The sequence below is a fragment of the Rosa rugosa genome, chromosome 5 (genome assembly GCF_958449725.1).
Source record: "Rosa rugosa chromosome 5, drRosRugo1.1, whole genome shotgun sequence".
Taxonomy (NCBI): Eukaryota; Viridiplantae; Streptophyta; class Magnoliopsida; order Rosales; family Rosaceae; genus Rosa; species Rosa rugosa.
Window position 1 is genome coordinate 9030553 of NC_084824.1, and position 21163 is coordinate 9051715.

Here is a 21163-nt window from a genome sequence, read left to right on the forward strand (position 1 = left end):
CATGCCCCAACAAACTTGTTGGCATCGAGGAAGAGATACTCACAACATTTCCTCGAATCGTATTTCATAGCACAACTCAAATATGTAGAGTAGTCTTACTCTACCATCAGCAGGGAAATGTGCAAAACATGCAAACACTCCGCTACGCAACGAAAATCCTAGGAGGTCGGCGTACAAGAGGCATAGCACCTAAAGGAACACCATCTAGACATGCACCTTACACACTTAATGCATACATCAGCACCGATGGGGAACCGCTGCAGTCGGGCCATCACTCGGGAGGTACTGTGTAACATCAAGCATATAAGGTGACAAGATAGAAAATGGTCTACAGAATCAGACAACCTAATGCTCTGATACCAACTGACAGGACCCGCCCCGGATTTCACCCCGAAATCCGAAGTGGCCCTGCGGGGCCCACTTTAGAAGAAATTCTACCAAAAATTTGGCGGAACTTCCCCTAAAAGTAGGCTACCCAAAACCTGTAGGAAAACATTTACACTTCTAAATCATCCATCCTTATTCTCCTGGAGCCATCTGCTCCCCAAATCACAACTCCAATTTCACAAATATCAGTCTCAACCCAAAAACAATATTAATCTCATAGATTATCAGAGCAATACTAATCCCCTAAGTAACAAAGAAAACAGAAATAGAATGAGTACGCGGAAGCAATGCTGTTGGCTATGCCTTGACTCCATGTACGCCCGACCTCAACTAATTTCGCCTGCAAACTGGGCATTTGAAACCGAAGGGCCCAGGGGAAAAGTATATAAAAACGTTAGCGTGAGTGGACAAAAATAAACAATTTTTAAACCAAAAGGGATTTTATACTTTCCCACATTTATTTCATTAAAAACTTTTGATGCATGCAATAATTATGAAAACAAGCCACGAGAAGCTCCTCTCAAGAAATGGGGCTAGTCACAAATAACCACAAAGAAGAATATAAATTCGGATGCTCGAGAAATAGGACCAGCCCCGCTGGTTAAACAGAAATCGGACTAGCCCCGCTAGTCAAGAACAATAATAAAAGGATACGGGGAAGAGAGTTCACCATACGGGAATGGAGCCTCTCAGGCTCTACCTACCCTCGACTGCCACTCACACATAGATTGTGCGAGGAGGAGAACTAATAACCTCGACTGCCACCCACGTGAGGAGGAGAATAAGCTACCTCAACTGCCACTCACAAACACAAAGTAAGTGAGGAGGAGACCTAATCGAATGACCCGAGTATGGTGAGGAAAAACATTCAAAAACCAGTAAATCCATAAGGCTTCCCCAATCTCGCAACAAAACACGAGTATGAATCCCATCCATACTCGGAAAATCTTAAGAAAATATATACTCCAATGACGTGGCCCCGCACGCCAAAATATTCTAGAATTCATAAACCATTAGGCGAGAAATAATCGATAAAATAATTCAATCGAAAATCCCATTTTCGAAAAATATTCCAAAAAATCTCAGTATCGACGAATAAAATGTATTAATAAATTCCGGAAATCACCTCGGAAAGTAATTCGTCGAAAATCACTTAAATCATGATTTCAAATAAAAGCCATATATCGGAGATACTTATCAAAGGCTCAAAACCCATTCCCGAATCATAATTGAAAATAAATTATAATTAATCTCCGAAAATTTAATCATAGTCCGAAAACAAATCATAAAATCCAAATCTGAGCATAATAGATTCGTATCTGAAATTCATATGGAAAAACAATGCCAAAATTATAATCCAAGGCAAAATATTATGCTCGATAATAAAATGATAAATGAATTATTATTTCGGGAAAAATAAATGCATGCATCATTCTTTAAAAATAAAAGTTCACTCACAGTACTATTGGGCGACCATGTAAACGAGTTCCTTCATCTAGCCGTAGCTCGCAACATCGTCCTGTACACAAGTACATTTCCATAAACGACAATCCGAATAAATAATTACGAACCTAAACGAAACCCGAAAATCCCTATCTCCATTACTTCTCAAATTCAATCCAATTCTCTTCCACAACACCAATTCCTCAATTAACATATTCCACAACGAAAACGAGGAAAATCCGACGGCCGGATTTCCAACAATTCCAACACAAAACTTCAAACTTCGGAAATCACAAACAATTCCATCCTCCAAAATTCACCAAACTTCACATACAGTGGCGGCGCGTGGGCCCCACGCGCCGGCGGCCACCACCTCCGATGGCCACCAAATTTGGACAGTAGCATCTACTCAACACACCCAACCATTCATTCAACTACAACAAGTTCCAATTTTACCTGAAAGAGCTCCAATTCGGCCGGTGAACACAAGCCCAGAAATTTCTCAAGAACCCTAAAATTTCAATTCATCAATTCGACTTCTACACAACAAATCGTGACACAAGGCCATAGGGGAAATGATCAGTGATGAAAACCGAACCTTCGATGTCAATTTCGTGGCCGGAAACGGCCGGAATCGGAAGAATCGCCGGAAAACCCCAATCTGCTACAGTGAAGTTCACGGCTCCAAATCTAGCTCCACCGGTCGAGCCACCGCAAAACACCACCCCAGGCGTGTCAAGGGAGAGAAGGTGAGCCTGATGATATCCGGATTCCATCGTGGGGTGGCCGGAAAAGGAAGAAATCGGAGGGAGAAGAAATCGGGCCGAAGAGGAGAAAGGATCGGGGGAGAGGAGAGAGAAAAGCCGGTAAGTTTCCAAAATGGAAACTTACCACAGTAAATTGGCTATTTATAGAAACTTACCATGAACAGTAACCATAAACAGTAACTTTACTATTTCGCTTATAACTTTTGCATACGAGCTCCGATTTTTACATACCACATATGCACGCGCTCGGTTTAACGTCCCCTACAACTTCCATGAAGAACATTTTCTCAAATTTTGACCCGAACAAAAAGTCGACTTTTAGGGCCACTAAAAGTACTAAACCGAAAGTAAAGGTCGTTTACCGTCCAAATGACTAGTAAACGGGTGAATTTGGGTTCGGGACGTTACAGCAATACCGCTCAACAAAATACCGCCAAGCACGTCTACTGGACGCTGCTTCCTGCTACAACCAGCGGCGGATCCCGAGGCCACGCCTCACTCTGACAACGACCGCCACGCGGCGTTACGGTCAGACCGTCCCTACGGGACACGGGGACTTGTCAACAGTCTACGACGGCCCTGATAAGGTACGTTGACCCCCGTAACTTGGGTACTAAGATTGGGCTCGCTACCCAACACCCTCTGCTCCGTGCAGCTCCCCCTCAACAAACAATTTACCGACCATCCGGAGGTCTATCTTAGCCGGGGAGTGGGGGACTCCCTGGGGGGCCTAGCAGGGGCCCACCCGAAAGGGTATAAAGCGTTTGCTCAGTAAATCCATGGTTGACAACACACTGACGCTAATTATGCTGTTGCAAGTCTAGCGGAAGATAACGCTTCAAACCGCCGAACAACTCCCCAACCAAGATTGCCCTCCTTGACTGGGGACTTGGGGGACTTGTACATACGCATACATTGACAAGCATAATTAGCTATAATGGGCTACGCTCATTGTACCGCCAGAGGTACTTATTCCAGCCAAAAGAGCTTACGGATACACTGCCAGGCGAGCTACTGCCTGAACCTCGGATCACCCTTAGATCACCGCCGACGCGCCGCCACGCGCCGTGTCAAGATGGCATCAGAAGCTCCTGAAGCTGAGAACTGAAGCACATCAGTCCCACATCGAAAACAAGGAGAAGATCAGCCTTCTCCTCACCTATAAAAGGTTCTCTCCTCTCTCCTCATTAATTACGCATTTACTACTCATTTACTGTTATGCTGTCTATATGCATTGACTGACTTAGGCATCGGAGAAGTGAAGACCGCCCAACGCGGTCTCCCTCTGACGCCCTGTCTTTCGTTTGACAGCTAGCGAAGATCATCATATCTACAGAGTAGCGGTCCGCCCACCGGACCCGCGTTGAACGAAGGTTCGGCTACCGCCGGACTTTGAGCATTAACAGCAGGATTTCCTGGAGTACTGACCCTCAGTAGTATACTGATCCCCAGTAGTATACTAGCCCCAGTACTATACTAACCCTCAGTAGCGTACTGATCCCCAGCAGAATACTGACCCCCAGTAGTATACTAGCCTGGCCTTCTCGCGCTTGCTCACTTCAACATTGCTTTCATTAGCTCTATCCTGCAAGTCAACCGACAACACAGAGGATAAGGGATGACAAAGTGTGCCCCAAATGCTTTGACGATTACAACAAGAAACCTCAAACAATTAAACAGCGCAAATAAATTTAACAATACCAAATGTTAAGATGAATTCCTTGTAGAACTATTAAAACAAACCCAAAAATACAGCCCTGGCCTTTTCTATAGGAAAAAAATATTAATAATACAAAATCACCTCTACTGTACAATATGGCTTCTCTCTTCTTAGAACAATATCAAAATTATCCATCTGAACCATTATTCAAATATTAATAATACAAAATCACCTCTACTGTACAATATGGCTTCTCTCTTCTTAGAACAATATCAAAATTATCCATCTGAACCATTATTCATCTTGGCTTTAATCTTTTCTTAACCCTTAGATTAGCAGATGACACAGGCATTGGGATCCTCATCCACATTTCTCACATAATAAGACGTACTCGTTGGTGGGTTGTATGAACTGTAGGCCTTCAAAAGCTCAGCCACTTCATCTTTTGGATCATTCTTCTTCTCCCCTTCCTTTTGGGGTTCCTCCTTCTTTGGCTCTTCCTTCTTCTTTTGCTCTTTTACTGGTCCCACCGACAATAACTCAGCGTGGCATAGCTTCCTCAACTTGCTCACCAACTTCACTGGATCTACGTCCCCTATCACTGTCAGCTTCTTGTCCTTTAGGTCTAACGACGCCGAGCCAACCCCTGAAAGTTAAATTGCCATCACAAAACTAATTAGCCATGCCTTCATGTATTGTATTACAGTATTAGTCATGTTTTTGCATGAGAAGCTAATCTCGCCTAATTTTCTGTTTCGTTTTGAAAAAGAAAGACACAACACACTTCGGTACGTATCAGGTTGTTAGTGGGAACTTCATTGGTGAGAAACAGAGCAATATGAGCAAGACTTGTATATACCTTTGAGCCCTGTGACTGCCCTCAGGACTTTCTTCTCAGACTTCACGTCGAGCAAGTCCACCTTCAACACAACTTTCTGTCATGAAGTAGAGTGAAAGAACTATTAGAAATAGAGAGAGAGATACTTACATGCTACGTTTTTGTATGTATGAGAGAGAGAAAGAGAGAGAGAGAGAGAGAGATCATGCTGACCACACTGTGGAGCACTTTTGATGGCATATCCTGGGGTTCCATTGTCCTAGAATTAAAGGCTGGAAGCTGTGGCAGAGATGGGGCAGGTGCTGCTGACAAAGAGGATGAATATTCAGTTGAAATCCGAGTATAGGTTCGGGCTTCTGCAGCCACAGCTCCGACCCGTGCTAAGGCCAACTGGTCTGTCATTCCACAGCGTCCCTACATGATTCACAAATCAAATCAGGAACCAAAAGGTCTTGAAAAAATTAAATTAATAAATAATAACTAAAGTCTTCTGTTATCTTCAAGTTCTACTGTCTCTGTCTTTGTTCCATGATTCTAGTCAACCCATAAACCACTTATGATCTTATTCGTGAGCACTTTGAATAACCAGCTACACTGAGTACAAATTCAAAAGTTTGATCTTCTGTACTTTATGGTGTTCAACATATCACAAATGAAACTCACTGCAATCAACTTATTGCAAGTGAGGTTGAAATTCAGCAAACCAAGTTATTAATGCGTTCTCTTATCAGACAGAGCAAAATAATTCAACTGTTAAATTCAAACAATTTGAAAAAATGGTTTAGGCTTTCTGGAAAACTAAATTTTGACAGAGTAGCCATATATAAAATAAAAGTTAGCAAATAGCAGGTTTTATATAATGGTATAGGTTTTATTTATAATTTCTTAACAGACTACATCATTTCGGCTCCCTGTAGTTGGTGTATTCCAGTATCTTATTGCAGATGATTGAACTGACAAAGAACATATATATATTAACAGTGTTTTGGTGAAAGCACCCACCAACAATAATAATAATCATTTTTTTTTTACCACGAATTAAAACTCCAATTTCCACATTGAGTCATTAAAAGATGGCGAAGGCATATATTACCCCCACAGATTACTCTGACTAGCACAAGCAATGGTGAACAACCAAATTTCTTTTTTGTTCAAGCGAACTGAAAAGCATTTAGAAAAATAAAATGTCAAATTTTATCATTTACCTTTATCTCTTCATGATCAAACCATATGCTGGGCACATGACATAACATGCTCCAATGTTCAATCTTCAAGCACCATATTTTCAGTTCGAGGCAATCCAATAGCAAGAAAAACTCAAGTGAAGTTGGTAGTCCACCAGTGGGCAAGGCCATAAGCTTTGGGCAGCACCTGAGCTCCAAGTGCTTGAGGGATTTGAGGCACAAAAGTGCAGGAAGTGTGACAAGTTCTGGGCAAGAGTCCAGAGTGAGTTTCACTAGGGAAGGTAAGTCACCTACTTGTACATCCTTCCACCGTTTCAAACTGAGCATGCTGTCAACTTCTAGTATCTCAAGTTTTGGAAATGCATGATCAACTAGGCCTTTTCTGAAGAATTGATGATTAATTTCTTTCACCTCATTCACCTCTATAATAGAAAGAGACTTGAGTGCTGGTAATTGTCCCATACATGGCAGAAGTTTACAATTTCTGCATCTGTGGAGGGTAATGACAACAAGGTCAATGAAAGAGGGATTGCTAATCCAAGTTGGAAGTATGGACCCACTGTACTGTTGTATTTGTAACTCTTTAAGGCCAGAATGGGGTTGAAGACATTCTAGTATTTTCTCTTGCTGAGAATACTCGACAAACATATCACTCCATCGAAGCTCCAACCTGTGGATACATTTCTTTTCAATCAAGGCAGCTTCCTCAGCTTCTTCTTCACTCAACACGTTTTCAAGCCTTGAAATGTTAAATGACCCTTTAAGATCATTCAAATTTTTCAATTCACCAACACGGCACCCATCATCTCTACCAACAAGAAATGCTGGCAAAGTTTGAAGATTACTCAAGCTCCCCAGGTGTGCAGGCATGGAATCCAATTGCCGAATGATGTCAAGATCAATATGCCTGAGCTTTTTTAGCTTCTTCGTTCCTTTTGGCAACTGAACAAAGTGAAAGCAGCCTCTGAGCTTAATGGTTTGTAAATTGTAAAGAGAATCTATTGATTCGGGTAACCGTGAAATAGGTGTACGTGAGGCATCCACATAACGTAATGATTTTACATTTCCAATGGAACTCGGCAGCTCAGAAATCAATGTCCCACTCAAATTTAAGGTTTTCAAGAACGTTAAGGTGAAACACAAATCACGAGGGACGTGTTTCATAGAAGATCCACGACAAGAGAGCATATGCAGTGTGCGCAAATGCTTAAAGTTTTGAAGGATCCCAAAAGCCATCCCATCCATATCCTCACCAATCAAAGACAAATGTCTAGTCATTTTAGAGGCTCCATCTAACTTACCATCCACTGATTTGAAATAATTACCTGAAGAAATGGTATCTTCCAATAATGAATGCTTGATAGGATTTACTTTGTACAAGAAGTTGCTGGGATTATCCGCGGGAGCCCAGAGCACTGAATCAAAATCCACAGTGAAATCACATCTTGAAAACACAAAGAAGCCTTCCTTCTCCAAGGAATTGAAATGCTCGCCAGCAGTATCTTCCATTCTCTCCCCATACCTCTCTCTAATAAAGCCTTCAGCTATCCATAACTGAACCAACTCATCTTTTCTAAATTCATAACCAAAGGGAAAGAGTGAACAATACAGAAATAACCTTTTCAAATGGTAAGGCAAAATCCCATGCTCATCTGCAACCTGGCTAAGCTTTTGCTCCAAACTTGGATCCTTTACTCTCTCTCTGGTGCCAGCAGAGAAAGAATCTACAACCTCAGGCGGACTTTCCATTTGTGAAGATATCAGCTTTTTGGGAGGGTTGCACAGTCTGAATCGAGTATTAATTAATTAATTTGTGTTCAGGGAAAAGAATCAAATCGATAGGGTTGAGTTGCAGAGTCTGAATTTGCAGAAGAAATAAACAAATAAAAGGAAGAAGCATACCTTGGAGGAGTAGTAGTCGAACTCTAGATATCAGACGCACTTCCGAGACGCCGGGACTACACACCTTGGAGATTCCGATCAAAGCCTACGCAGCGATTGAAGCGCCGTACAATTGGAGATTTCTCCAAGTTGAAAAATTCAAGCACGGAGAGATATGAAATGCTTACCAGTAATCAAACACAACAACTAATCTTTCCAAAGCCTAAAACTAGATCTGACATTGAAGATGCCTCTACTCTAAAGCAAACAAAAGAATGCGTCTTATTTTCTTTTGAAAAAGTTAGAGACCCTGTGTTTTGTCGCGGCTCAGAAAAGCTGAGCGCCTGTTACGTATAATAATGATTCTGGGCCCTCCACCGACACGTTTTTACTGCCTTTTGAATTATTTCGTCTTCTGTTTTGAATTATTTGCAGGGTAATTTTGTCATTCAATCAGAAGAAAGACTTGCGTGGAGCACCTACACCGCCACGTGGTGCGGCAGACCAATCACTGCTCAACAGGGAGTCTTTTGAGTATTGTACATTTAAAAAACAGAGGCAGTTTCAGGAAGAGGAAAAAATTTCTAATTTTTTATTGGAGGCCGCACCGCCACGTGGTGGGCAGCCCCTATGCAAGAATTTCTCTTCAATTAGACATGCAATGATAAGGGGCTAACGTATGAGGGGCTGTTGCGGATGTATGACGACGGAGGCGGCGACGTGGGTCTAATGGTCGTCGGAGGAGACCCTGATGGCCAGTCTGATGGTCTCGATTGGGGTTGGGTTTGGGGGAAGGTTAGAGAGTTGGATGAGGGAGGATTGACATGTGTCGAGGAAGCGGGTGGCTTTACAGGCGAGTTGGATCTGAGAAACGGCGGCGGTGGTGGAATGATGGTAGTGGCGGGCGGCGGAGGAGAGGGAGAGGAAGACAAGGGAGGCCATGAAGATGAAGAGGAATTTGGAGGGTTTGGATAGGGAGGAACATGGTTTGGAGAGTGAGGTGAAGCTGGGTTTTATGGGTTTTCGGTGATGGGTGGTCATCGGAGGGAATGAGAATTCAACTACGGTGGTCGGCTGCAGTCAGTACGAGGGAGAGAGAGAGATGGGTGCTCAGTTTAGTTTTTTTTTTTTTTTTATCATCCTTGAAAAGAGGGATTTACTCTCAAAAATTTGACAAAAAACACATTAATTAACGGAGCATGTAACGGCATACACCAAAATTAGGTCGAGATTTGAAATTCATGTACCGTTTTGATAGTTTCGAAAGTTGATTCACGAAAGGTTAGAATGGCCGATATTTCATGTACTGTTCTATAAATTTTCCCAAAAAGTTAAGAGACCCTGTGTTTTGTGGTCCCGTGTTTTGTCGAAGATTGAAGAGAAAAGCACGCGGCTCAGAAAAGCTGAGCGCCTGTTACGTATAATAATGATTCTGAGCCCTCCACCGACACGTTTTTACTGCTTTTTGAATTTGAATTATTTGCAGGGTAATTTTGTCATTCCATCAGACATGCAATGATGCAAAGCGACAGAGACAAGACCCAGGAAGTCTTTCCTTTTGCAAGAGGTCAAGAGGCCATTTGGTCCTTAATTATTTTCACCAGTCACCAGAAAGCTCTCTCAGCTTATTCACCCCTTGCTAATTTGCCTCAGCTTATTTTCACCACCCGAAGAGCTGCACTTAGTTGACCTACCAAAAAAAAAAAAAAAATACGAGAACACTAAAAGACTTTCCTTTTGCCAAAGCTTGCTTCTTCTCAGTATTCACCAGAAAGCTCTCATCTTTTTCATCCCTTGCTAATTTGCTATGGCAGAGATAGCATCCCTGGTACTCTCGACCGGCATTACGTCGGCAATTCTTCAGGTTGTTGTTGACAGAGTCACAAAATTTGTTGAACAAAAGATAGGCTTGTTCACTGGGGTCGACGGCAGCTTCAGAAAGTTGGAGAGAACGCTGATGGAGATTCAAGCTCGCGTTGATGTTATAGAAAAGAAACATTGCATTACGAAGGCAGCAGAAGTTTTGCTCGAAGATCTCCTGACTAGTTTTTTGGATGCTGAAGATTTGCTGGACAAGATCGGTTTGCGTGTGGAGGTCAACAGTGGGAGTCAGGTACGTCACTCGATGCCCTTCTATTCTGGCATACCGTCTGAGATTAAAAAGATGCAAGAGAAACTGGATGGGTTGATAAAAGACCTGGAAAGGTACTCTACCACAGAAATCATCCAGTTGAGAGAGCCTAAAGAAAAGGCTATTGCTCAGTGTACTTCTTTGGTTGATGAATCTCGTGTATTTGGAAGGGATACAGATAAGAACGAGATTAAAAAAATGGTCTTGTCTGTGCAACAAGAGGGGGGAAATGTTTCTGTAATTCCAATAGTAGGGATGGCTGGGATTGGGAAAACAACACTTGCCCAACTCGTCTACAATGATGCAGATGTGCGTAACCAATTTGATTTGAAAATGTGGGTGTCTGTTTCTTTAGACTGTGGTCTGTACATGATTACAGAATCTATTCTTGAGTCTGCTACTAGAGGAAAGGGTCCTCAGTTGTCAAGTTTGGATTGTGTTCAGGTTGAATTACACAAGACATTGAAGGGGAAGAGGTTTTTACTTGTACTAGATGGCATTTGTAATGATAATCTTAGTGATTGGGATCAATTCAGTTTGTCTTTTGGGGCTGCAAAGAAGGGGAGCAAGATTGTGATGACTACTCGAAGTGAAATTTCTGCCTCAATTGTTGCCTCTACATCATATCGTTTGGATCCTCTGTGTGACAATGCTTGTTGGGAAATAATCAGACAAAGAGGGAATCTTAATGGGCAGACTAATTTGGAGGAGAATGGCCTAGCAATTTCGAAGAAGTGCAAAGGGTTTCCATGGGTAGCAAAAGTGATTGGAAGCTGTTTGAATTCGGGAGAGATGGAGTGGGATGCTCTGTTAAGGCGTGAGCTTTGGGAACTGCAGGAACATAAAACACGAATCTATCCAGTCCTCAAATTGTTGAGCTATGATAATATGCCTTCTTATTTGAAAAGATGTTTCAGTTATTGTTCTATCTTTCCTCGTGATCATGTAGTTGAGAAGGATGATTTGGTCCAACTATGGGCAGCAGAAGGCTTTATTCAGTCCCAAGGAACAAGAGAAATTGAAGATGTTGGAAGACAGTATTTTGAAGACTTGCGTTCGAGGGGTTTCTTTTCACAAGTTCCAAATATTGGTGGTGATCAGCAGAGATATAAAGTGCATGAGCTCTTTCATGATTTGGCAAGATTTGTTTCAACCAACTTATGCTTTTGTATGGAGGACAAGGAGGACAATATGCCATGCTTGGTGCACATATCTCCTAATGCTCGGCATGCATCTTTGCTTTATGAAAATACTCAACTATCTACTCAACCATCTACATTGGAGGCGTTTTGCAATTATAAGAAGTTGAGGACATTTACAGTGCTTCCTAAATTCCCATCTACCCCGAGACCAGTCATGTTTGGCGAAGTCCCTCATGAATTTTTTGAAAAGTTGGGATGCTTGAGGGTGTTGAATTTGAGTCATAGTGCCATCTCTAAATTGCCTCCATCTATTGGAAATTTGATACATCTTCGTTACCTCGATCTTAGTCATACCGGTATTAAACTCTTGCCGAAGCCTATAACAACGATATATGGGTTAGAAACATTGAAGCTCAAGAATTGTCCTAAGCTTCTTCATTTTCCTGAGAACTTAAAGGACTTGATTAAGTTAAGACATCTTGACTTTGACAGACCCTTCATGCCAATATATGTTGGGAAGTTAACTAGTCTTGAAACCCTTCATGCATTTAGAGTGGGAAAAGAGAACGGATATCAGATTGAGGAGCTTAAGAACATGAGGTGTCTTCGAGGATCCATTTCTGTTACGAATCTTGAGAATGTGGCAGATTTTATGCAGGCTGAGGCTGCTATGTTACACAACAAGCAATACTTAGACAGTTTAGAGCTGAAATGGAATGGAATCGGAGGTCAAACGCAACCAGTTGAACTAGTTCAACAAGTTCAACATGAAGTTCTTACATTGCTTGAACCACATGCTGGGTTGAAGGAGTTACGAGTAGCTGGTTACTGTGGTTCGGTATTTCCCGGATGGATAGCCAACCCAGCATTTATCAGGCTTGAGAGTATTGAATTAGAAAATTGCGCATTTTGTGAATTCCTTCCTTCTCTTGGCCAACTTCCGGCTCTCAAGAAACTTCGTATTCAAAATATGGCTACTTTGAAAGTTGTGGATGATCTGTTTTGTGGTCCCCCAGCTGCTTTTCTATCCTTGGAGACGCTAACACTTTGTGACATGCCGGAGTTGAGTAACTGGTCAGGACTACATGACAATGACATGCCTTTCCTCAGAGACCTCAGCATTGATTCTTGTCCAAAGTTGGCCACCCTTCCTTCATTTCATTACCTAACTTCACTTCAACGTTTACAAATCAGTCGTTGCCCTCAGCTTCAACCTTTGCCAGAGGGAGGACTGCCAACCTCACTCAAAACTTTGTACATTTTGGAGAGTGACATCTTGAAGGATTGGTGCAAGAAGGGAGAAGGTGCAGATTGGAATAAGATCAGATGGATCCCTGACATACGGATTGATGGTATGGTGATTCCAGCGCAAAGACCGGATAACCAGGTACTTGACATTGGATTGTACGTTTACGAAAAATTCGTTTTTTTTTTTTAGACATCTACTTTTTATGATTTTTTAAGCTTTAGTTTACTGCCAACTAAGAAGGAATTATCAGTTCTGCGTATCAAAATATTGCATGTGTGTCACATGTTGTCTCAACTGGGGTTAAGTATACAGCATTCAGGCTGGCATGCAGGTCTTTAAAAGTTCATCTCCCTTGTTTGGTCATGCACTAGTGTACATGCTCTTATCCTCAAGTAGCCAATTTGAAGTTGGTCTGGAATAAAAGCAATCTTGGTTTCTTGATCATGTGTGGAGAATTCTGGTGTTACATGACAAATCATCCATTCTTCAGTTATAAGTACCTTAAGAGTTAACACTATTTAGCACTTACCTTTTCTGAACAGAATTTGCTTTTCTTGTTGAAATCCTCTTTATGTCTTGGGATCTGCATGAAGCGGTTTCTAATGGAATGGGACTATGGGAACATGTCTTAATCTGAGTACTTATTCTAGTTTTAATATTGTTAGTCCACAAACAGTAAAAAGTGCAGGATTCCTCCCTTTGGTTGCGGGGTAACAATGATGGAAACTTCAGGATTTTAGTTTTCTCTTAAAAAATCATCTCTAGCACTCTGCCAAAGAATCAGCCAAATCAAAAATCATTTAGGTATTTAGCTATACAATACTAATTACTTTAGATGACCAAGCAGTATCGGTCTGGCTAATATCTCTTAGAGAAAAACCCGTCACTGGTTATTGAGCTACATTGCTCAACGATGCAGAAGAGTATCTCAACATTTTACGAAAAATACAGATAACTTGCATGTTAATATGTGTACATCCATTCCTTTCTTAAAATCTGCACATCATGAGTAGTTATATATAGTCCTTTTGTAGAGAGCTGACCACTGCTAGAAAGAGTTCTATTAACCTCACCTCAGCAACCAGACAACAGACTTCAATAAGAATGAAACCATTATTCCTTTAGGTCCGTCTTCATGCAATTTGGGCGTGATCTCTCTCTCTCTTCAAAGTCGTAAACAGTGATTGATTATGCTAATATGACTCTTTTGTCCGTCTTGTGTAAGCTGGATGAAAAGATTACCTTTGCATTTTTTCTTATGTGCAGAATGATGAGGTTCAGAATGCTCCAGAAAACATGTTTGGTAGCAGAAACCCCTTGTCGATTTGTTCTGTTATTCTTTTTCCTCTGCTCGTCCTTTTTATGAGATCATTGTACCAGTACTTGTCCCAAGCCAGAGATTGATCGTCAGCAGATTCCAGCAGTGGAACGGGATAAATAGGTAACTTAATATTACCTAAAAATCACTGTTATGTCATGATATTTTTAACTTAAGCTTGTCTACTAGCCCAATGAATATAGTTAGAATGAATTATTAGTTCGCACGCTGATGATGTCTGTCAAAATTTGTTTGAATCAGAGTCAAGTTTAGGCGAAGTACTAACTTTTTCGGCCTTTCAGAGGTCTCCTCAGTTTTGTGGCACTGGTAGTGATGTTTCAGATATTCCTATATAGCCTCATGTTATGGTCAATCTGTTGAGTACAGTGTCACATGGAAAATCATCCATTTCCAAGGCTTGCATATATTATACGCCTGAAGAGTTTAGGTTTGCATATATGTAACTGAATTTTCTCTTTTCTTGTAGGAAATTCTCGTCATGTTATAGTCTTTGGCAACCTTGCAGCAATTACTTGAAGAAGTTTCAAAATCAAAGAATGGCGGAGCCGCGCGCGGAGCATGTCTTATCTAGAATATTTATGCCAAGTTTACTTTGGAGTGAGACTCTTATGTATAAACTAGTTTTTTCTTTCGAGAAACTATGTATAAACTACGAATATGTCTAATGCGCATATCCCCATCTTCTTCTTCACATAGATAGTGGAACTTGATTTTAAAGATGGAGTTCAATTGATGTTTCTTTTAGCAGTTTTGATGAAACAGGACAACAGGCCTGTTAAGACCAATCTAATGTTATGTACCAAAAAAAAAAAAAGGACCAAGCTAATGTTTTTCGGCAAATCTAATGATTACACCCAAAATATTGCTAAAAAAAAAAGGGGAAATATCACCAATGGTCACTGAGTTATGACTTATTCGACACTTAACTCACTGTATTTTCAATAATATCACTTAACTCACTCAGTTTTACATCCGTCTTTCACTTAACTCACTGCCGTTAATTCTACCGTTAGAAGCCGTTAAAATTGAGGGTATATTTGTCAAAACACTTAAAAATCATTTTTAACTTAAAAAAAACTACATTTATTAGACTTTTTTTCAATTTTTTTAAATTTCTGAAATTTCTAATAAAAAATGATTTTTTTAACTTAAATATAATTTGAAAAAAATTGTCTTTTTTTTTAAAAAAAAAGTTAGAAATGCATTTTTTTAGTGTTTAGATAAATATACCCTCAATTTACATTTATTAGACTTTTTTCAATTTTTTAAATTTATGAGATTTCTTATAACAAATGATTTTTTTAACTTAAATATAATTTGAAAAAAAAAATTGTCTTTTTTTTTTTTTTTTGAAGTTAGAAATGCATTTTTTTAGTGTTTAGACAAATATACCCTCAATTTTAATAGCTTTTAACGACAAAATTAACGACAGTGAGTTAAGTGAAAGACGGATGTAAAACTGAGTGAGTTAAGTGATATTGTTGAAAATACAGTGAGTTAAGTGTCGAATAAGTCATAACTCAGTGACCATTGGTGATGTTTTCCCAAAAAAAAAAAGAACCCAAAAGCCAAAACAACGGAATGGTCATTTTAAAATTAAAGGTTAGAAATATGAATCTCTATTTTCATTTCCATTGTCACAATTCAGAACTTAAGGCCCTAAAGTTTGTAGGCTTTCAGTGCAAAACAGATAAATCTTTCTTTGGTTTTTAAAAGCATTGTTAATACTGTTAATACATGTGCCTACTTTGTCTTTGAGGTCCAGCCCGCAGTTAGTGTCAGCTAAAAAGAAGAATTTAGACCCATTGGAGAAGATACCTCTCGAATAATTAGGGTAAATTACAAAAATACCATTTTGATCTCAAATAATGAAGTAGAGGTACTCCGAAAAAAAATGTCAAAAATTTGGTCAATGTTTAAGGAAAACTGAATTGGAGAGAGAATTGAGTCGTACTTTCATTGATAATAAGGGCCTCTTTATATAGAGGATTACAAACATAGAGATAGAGTTGTACATGGAAACATAATCGTACATTGATTGGATATCTCCTAAGATTCTCCGAGAATTTCTCTAATATAAACCCTATTTCAACTAGAGCAAGTAACCTCTAGTTTGGGCCAGACACATATTCTGGATTTACTTGAACACTCCCCCTTGTGTCGCCCAAACGTGGTGCTTCTCTCGTTGCCTCGCTAAAAACCTTGCCGAGTAACAAAAACACAGTGGGACAAAAATAACCTCGGTCGAAGGGGAAAAAGAGCACAACACACCTTTCACGTTTCAAGACCATACATGTAGACATCTCCCCCTGATGTCTGCATCTCCCCCTGATGACAACGGTCATGAGAGTTCGGATAACTTCCGCAAACGATGCTACCAACATGTTTCTCGAAAGTGGAATTTAGGCAATGACTTAGTGAGCAAGCCCGCCACACTGTCCTCAGATTGAACCTAGTTCACTTTGATCTTAAGGAGAGTCTGTTGTTGCTGATTATCCTTGGTGTTGTCGCTTTTGATGTAGCCTTGCTTCATTTGTTCAAACAAGCAGCATTATCCTATATGCTCGTAGGCTCATCTGTGGTAGACTTCAAACCACAATTGTTCGAACATGCGTAACTATGGATCCAATCCATATACATTCACGAATCACTTCGTGAAGAGCAATAATCTCTGCATTGTTCGAAGATATAGCGACTAGGGTCTGTTCTGTAGACCTCCAAGATATCATGGTCTTTACCCATAATGAACACTTAACCAGTTTAGGAATGACCTTTGTATGGGTAAGAGAGATACCCAATATCAGCAAAAGCTTCCAAAACACATGTCGTTTTGGGATGGGGATAGAGGACGCAGGCCAGTGTTGGCGGCATTCCTGGTGTGTGATGGGTCTGAATCCATCATCTTTCTGTAGGGATAGAACAAGCCCATATCAATCGTACATCTCAAGTACTGAAAGATATCTTTTACACCAATCCAATGGCGATGCGTTGGCGCAAAGCTATATCTAGCTAACAAGTTCATTGCAAACGAGATGTCCGGTCTTGTGCATTTAGCTAAGTACAATAATGCGCCTATTGTACTTATGTAGGGCACTTCCGCCTCTAGCACATCTTCTCCATTATCCTTTGGACGAAGAGGATCCTTTTCAGAATCAAGACTACGGACGATCATGGGGGTGCTTGAAGGTTTGACCTTGTCAAAATGTCTAAGCATCTATCAATAAGATGCTCAAGTTCCAAACCGAGACATAATCGTGTTCTCCCAAAATCCTTCATCTCAAACTCGGATTTCAAGTGTTCAGCGGTTTCCCTTAACTCTTTAAGGGCTTCCAATGAAGATCATGTCCAACATGAACCGCGATAGAATCCGAAACTTGTTATGGAAACGGGCGTGCATATCCCTTCCCAATTAAGTAGTCACTTTAGTGAGCGTTTCAGTCTTATTGTAAACGCGCTTCGTGGTCTAGAGCCATTTGACTTAGGTAGATGAAGTTCACCATGAACATTCATATATATTCCGTATCTAGATCCCCATAGAGATACGTGTTGACCACATTTGTAAGCTGCATGTTCAGTTATTTAGAAACTACCAAACTGACAGGGTAGTGGAGTGTAATGACATCCATTACGAGAGAATATGTCTCATCGTAGTCGATTCCAAGGCGTTTTGTGAGAAACCTTACGCTATAAAGCGAGATTGTCATCTCTTTTTCTCATCACGCTTTCTAACGAAGACCCATTAGTCAATAGGTTTTATGTTAGGAGGTGTTGGCATCACAGGCTCAAAAACCTTCCTCTTCATTAGAGAATTCAACTTAACCTGGATCGCATCTTTCCATTTAGGCCAAATTTCTCTACGTTGGCATTCATTCATCAACGGAGCGTGGTTCGATATCATCGGACTGAACAAACTCATGCGCAACGAAGTGCGTGACTACATCATCAATTATGATGGAGTTTCTATCCCACGTCTCATGTACACTAGTGTAAGTTTCATAGAGCTCTATATTCTCAGGAATAGGTTTTGACGTTGAGGCGTCCCCCAACGATAACCATAACCCGGAAGATTCTCATGAGACGGATTTTGAGTCTGGATGATCAAAGGATTGAAATGTGCCAAAGTATCCTTCGAACTCACGGGCCTCCCACGCATCCTAGCTGGGGACATGGCCTGTAACGCCAGAGTGCCACTCTTTTTGGCGTTGGCGCCATGCCTACCTCCGTGTAGGGTGGCGCTACGTCCTCTCGTAGGAACGTTCTTCCTTGCAGGCATGTTTGCAGCATATTTGTGTGATCTCGTCACTTTAACGGGGATCGAGATGAGACATAGTGGGGACAGGCCACGACAATTCCTGTCGTTCCTGCTGAACATCCTTGTTATTATCTCCCCCTAACGACGGGAAGACTGTCTCATCAAAGTGACAACCTGTAAATCTAGCGGTAAGGAGATCGCCTTGCAAGGGTATGAAGTGGCGGACGATTGTTGGAGTCTCAAATCCAACATAGTTGCCCATTTGTCTGTAAAGACCCATCACAGAGCGCTGTGGTGGCGCAATTGGCACGTAAATGGCACACTCAAATATGTGTAAGTACGATTCTTGTACCCAGTCACTAGCTGTAACGCAGAGGTAGATTGAGTGGCGGTGGGTCGTAGACGAATTAGCATAGCTGCACGCGATATTGCATCACCCCAAGCGGATATAAGGAGGTTGGTGCGCATTACCAATAACCTGATGACCATCGTAGTCATTTCCGCGAGACCATTTGGGTGTGTACATGGGAATATGATGTCCAATATCAGTCCCAATGCAATAACTATCGAAAGTCTTCGATGTAAACTCTCTAGCATCGTCAAGTCCAATTGACGGAATTAGGATGATCCGGGGAGTGAGCCTGTTGTCATATGATATTTGCTAGGAGTGTAGCATAAGTAGCATTTACAAGTGGACAATGGCACAACACGTGACCAGCGTGTTTGCGTGTCAACCAACATCATGAGATATTTAAACGTCCGCAAGTTGGTTAAATCAGTCCATAGAATCTCCATGGATTCTATGTAAGAACGTAATGAGTATTTTCATATCCTTTGCATAGGACGGTCTCAGTCCTAATTTCCCTAAGGAACGGGCTTTGTAAAACGAGCGAGAGGCTTTAGAAGCAACCAATGAGAATTTTGGTTGGGCCTGAGCGTCTGAAACGCTATTTGAAGCAAGTTGGTGATTGCAGCATCACCTAGGGCGCCATCACCATGATGGACGCCATCCATGGCGTCATGGATAGGGACTGCGCCAGCCCTAGGCTGGTGGTGGACGGAGGCGGTGCCCTAGGCAGCTGCGTCGGTCACACTTAGTCCAGAAATCAACTTTTGATTCATGCTTCGTTTCGCTCGAAAGAAATGATATCCATGTGAAGTCTTTAGTAGACGGATCATCATATCATGACTAGGATGATCTATCCTGTCGTGACAAAGCCAATATGTGTCTAAATCCAAGAGATCTTCTCTCATAACTTTATTAGATTAATAGCTCGAATAGTGACATAGAATCCACTGGAGAGACACATAAACTTCTCTAAGATGCGCATTTGTTCGCAATCATTAGAGGTATTGCAAAGGAACTCATTTTCGTTTTCTACATGCGTTTTCGCATGGAATCCGTTGGCTATTCATAGATGCGATTGGCCCTAGGAGCGTAGAGAGTTTTTGTGACAGTAATTAAGGTGCCATTTGGCAAGTGGAACTTGGGCTATTCCATGTCCTTGAATTAATACTGATGGCCCAGCCATCGTAGTCACAAAAGTCATATGCTCATAATCAAAATGGAGTCATAAAGAACTCGAAATTTTATTCATAAGCCAACGGAGTTACATCATTGTCTCTTTGACTAAACAAAATATAATCCAAAATGATAGCTAATGCAAAACAATGGTAGTCGTCTAACTTCTTTCGGTAATTCCAAAATAAATGTGACCAGCTGAGTAGAGAGATGTCGGTGGAGCAAGGCTCGCTTAAGTACCACTAATCTCAGAACTTTCCTAGACATCACACTTACTTTGAGTGAGCCTACTTTGAAGAAAAACTAAACCATTGGCATTTACTACAAAAATATATGGCAATTGCCTATTATATCTCTTGGAAAAATAAAGACTTAAACAGAATTGGCGATCTATTGATCCCAGCCAGATTTGTAGTCTTCAACCCTTCACTCTAGATCATCTTCTTGATCTTCTTGTTCCATATAGTGAGCTTCTCTTGCTTCACAATATGCTTTGTAGGTGGTGACCATTTCTTCACAAGCTCTACAAATGTGTGCCCAATGATCAGACACTCCACATCGAGAACATACATCTCTTTGCTCAAACTCAATTGATTGAGGCGCTTTGAAAGCGTCATTTAGATGGCTCTTAGTGTTGGTGGCGCCACCAACATGGCCAGAGGCGTTGCCTCCCTCTCTCTTTCCACATTTACCTCTTCGGTTCCGTGTTCGCCCATTTTGGCGGTTACCTTCCCAAGTAGAGCGATTATATGGACCAGAACACCCAGAAGTATCCCTAAGATTAGGGTTTCTCTCTTGGCGCCTTCTCTTAGGGGCGCGACTATAGTTGGATTCCGGAATATGCTCTATTTCCACGGATCTCGAATTATAGTTCTTCACAAGGATGTTGTCATGCTTTTCAGCGACATTCATAGCTCCAATGAGCTCATGAAACCTTGTGATCCGTCCTGCAACAACATCAATTCGATAGTTCTTAGCAACCATCAATGCAGAGACGGGGAAGGTAGATAGAGTCTTCTCAATCAACATCGCATCTGTGATCTCTTTACCACAGAATTCCATTAAGGATTTAATGCGAAGTGCTTCCGAGTTGTAGTCAAGAACTGACTTGAAATCACAGAAGCGGAGGCTATGCCATCTCACTTCTAGGTCAGGAAGCAGGGAGTCACGGACGTTGCCAAATCTTTCTTCGAGTGAGACCCACAGCCTTCTGGGGTCTTCTTCATTCATACACTCGTACTGGAGCGAATCATCCATATGACGAGTCATTAGGATGATGGCTTTCGCCTTATTTGCCTCTAAGGCTGCTCTATTTGCTTCCAAAGCTTGAGCTTGCTCAACAGTTAGCACGTCTTGGCTAGGCTCGAG

At 41.2% G+C, this 21163-nt stretch overlaps 2 protein-coding genes across 2 annotated transcripts; one reads left to right on the top strand and one right to left on the bottom strand.

The window, feature by feature from the left end:
• Nucleotides 1-4269: 4269 nt before the first annotated feature.
• On the bottom strand, nt 4270-8473 carry LOC133708196 (putative disease resistance RPP13-like protein 1). The gene is made up of 5 exons (XM_062133650.1): nt 8182-8473; nt 6301-8065; nt 5309-5509; nt 5117-5192; nt 4270-4903 (listed from the first exon to the last, which is right to left on the bottom strand). The coding sequence occupies exons 2-5, from the start codon at nt 8026-8028 to the stop codon at nt 4590-4592; spliced, it is 2319 nt and encodes a 772-aa protein (XP_061989634.1). The 5' UTR covers nt 8029-8065; nt 8182-8473; the 3' UTR covers nt 4270-4589.
• A 1386-nt stretch (nt 8474-9859) lies between these two features.
• On the top strand, nt 9860-14740 carry LOC133708393 (putative disease resistance RPP13-like protein 1). Its single transcript, XM_062133852.1, has 3 exons — nt 9860-12820; nt 13949-14123; nt 14488-14740. Exons 1-2 carry the CDS (start codon nt 9968-9970, stop codon nt 14084-14086), a joined length of 2991 nt encoding a protein of 996 aa, XP_061989836.1. The 5' UTR covers nt 9860-9967; the 3' UTR covers nt 14087-14123; nt 14488-14740.
• Nucleotides 14741-21163: the final 6423 nt, after the last annotated feature.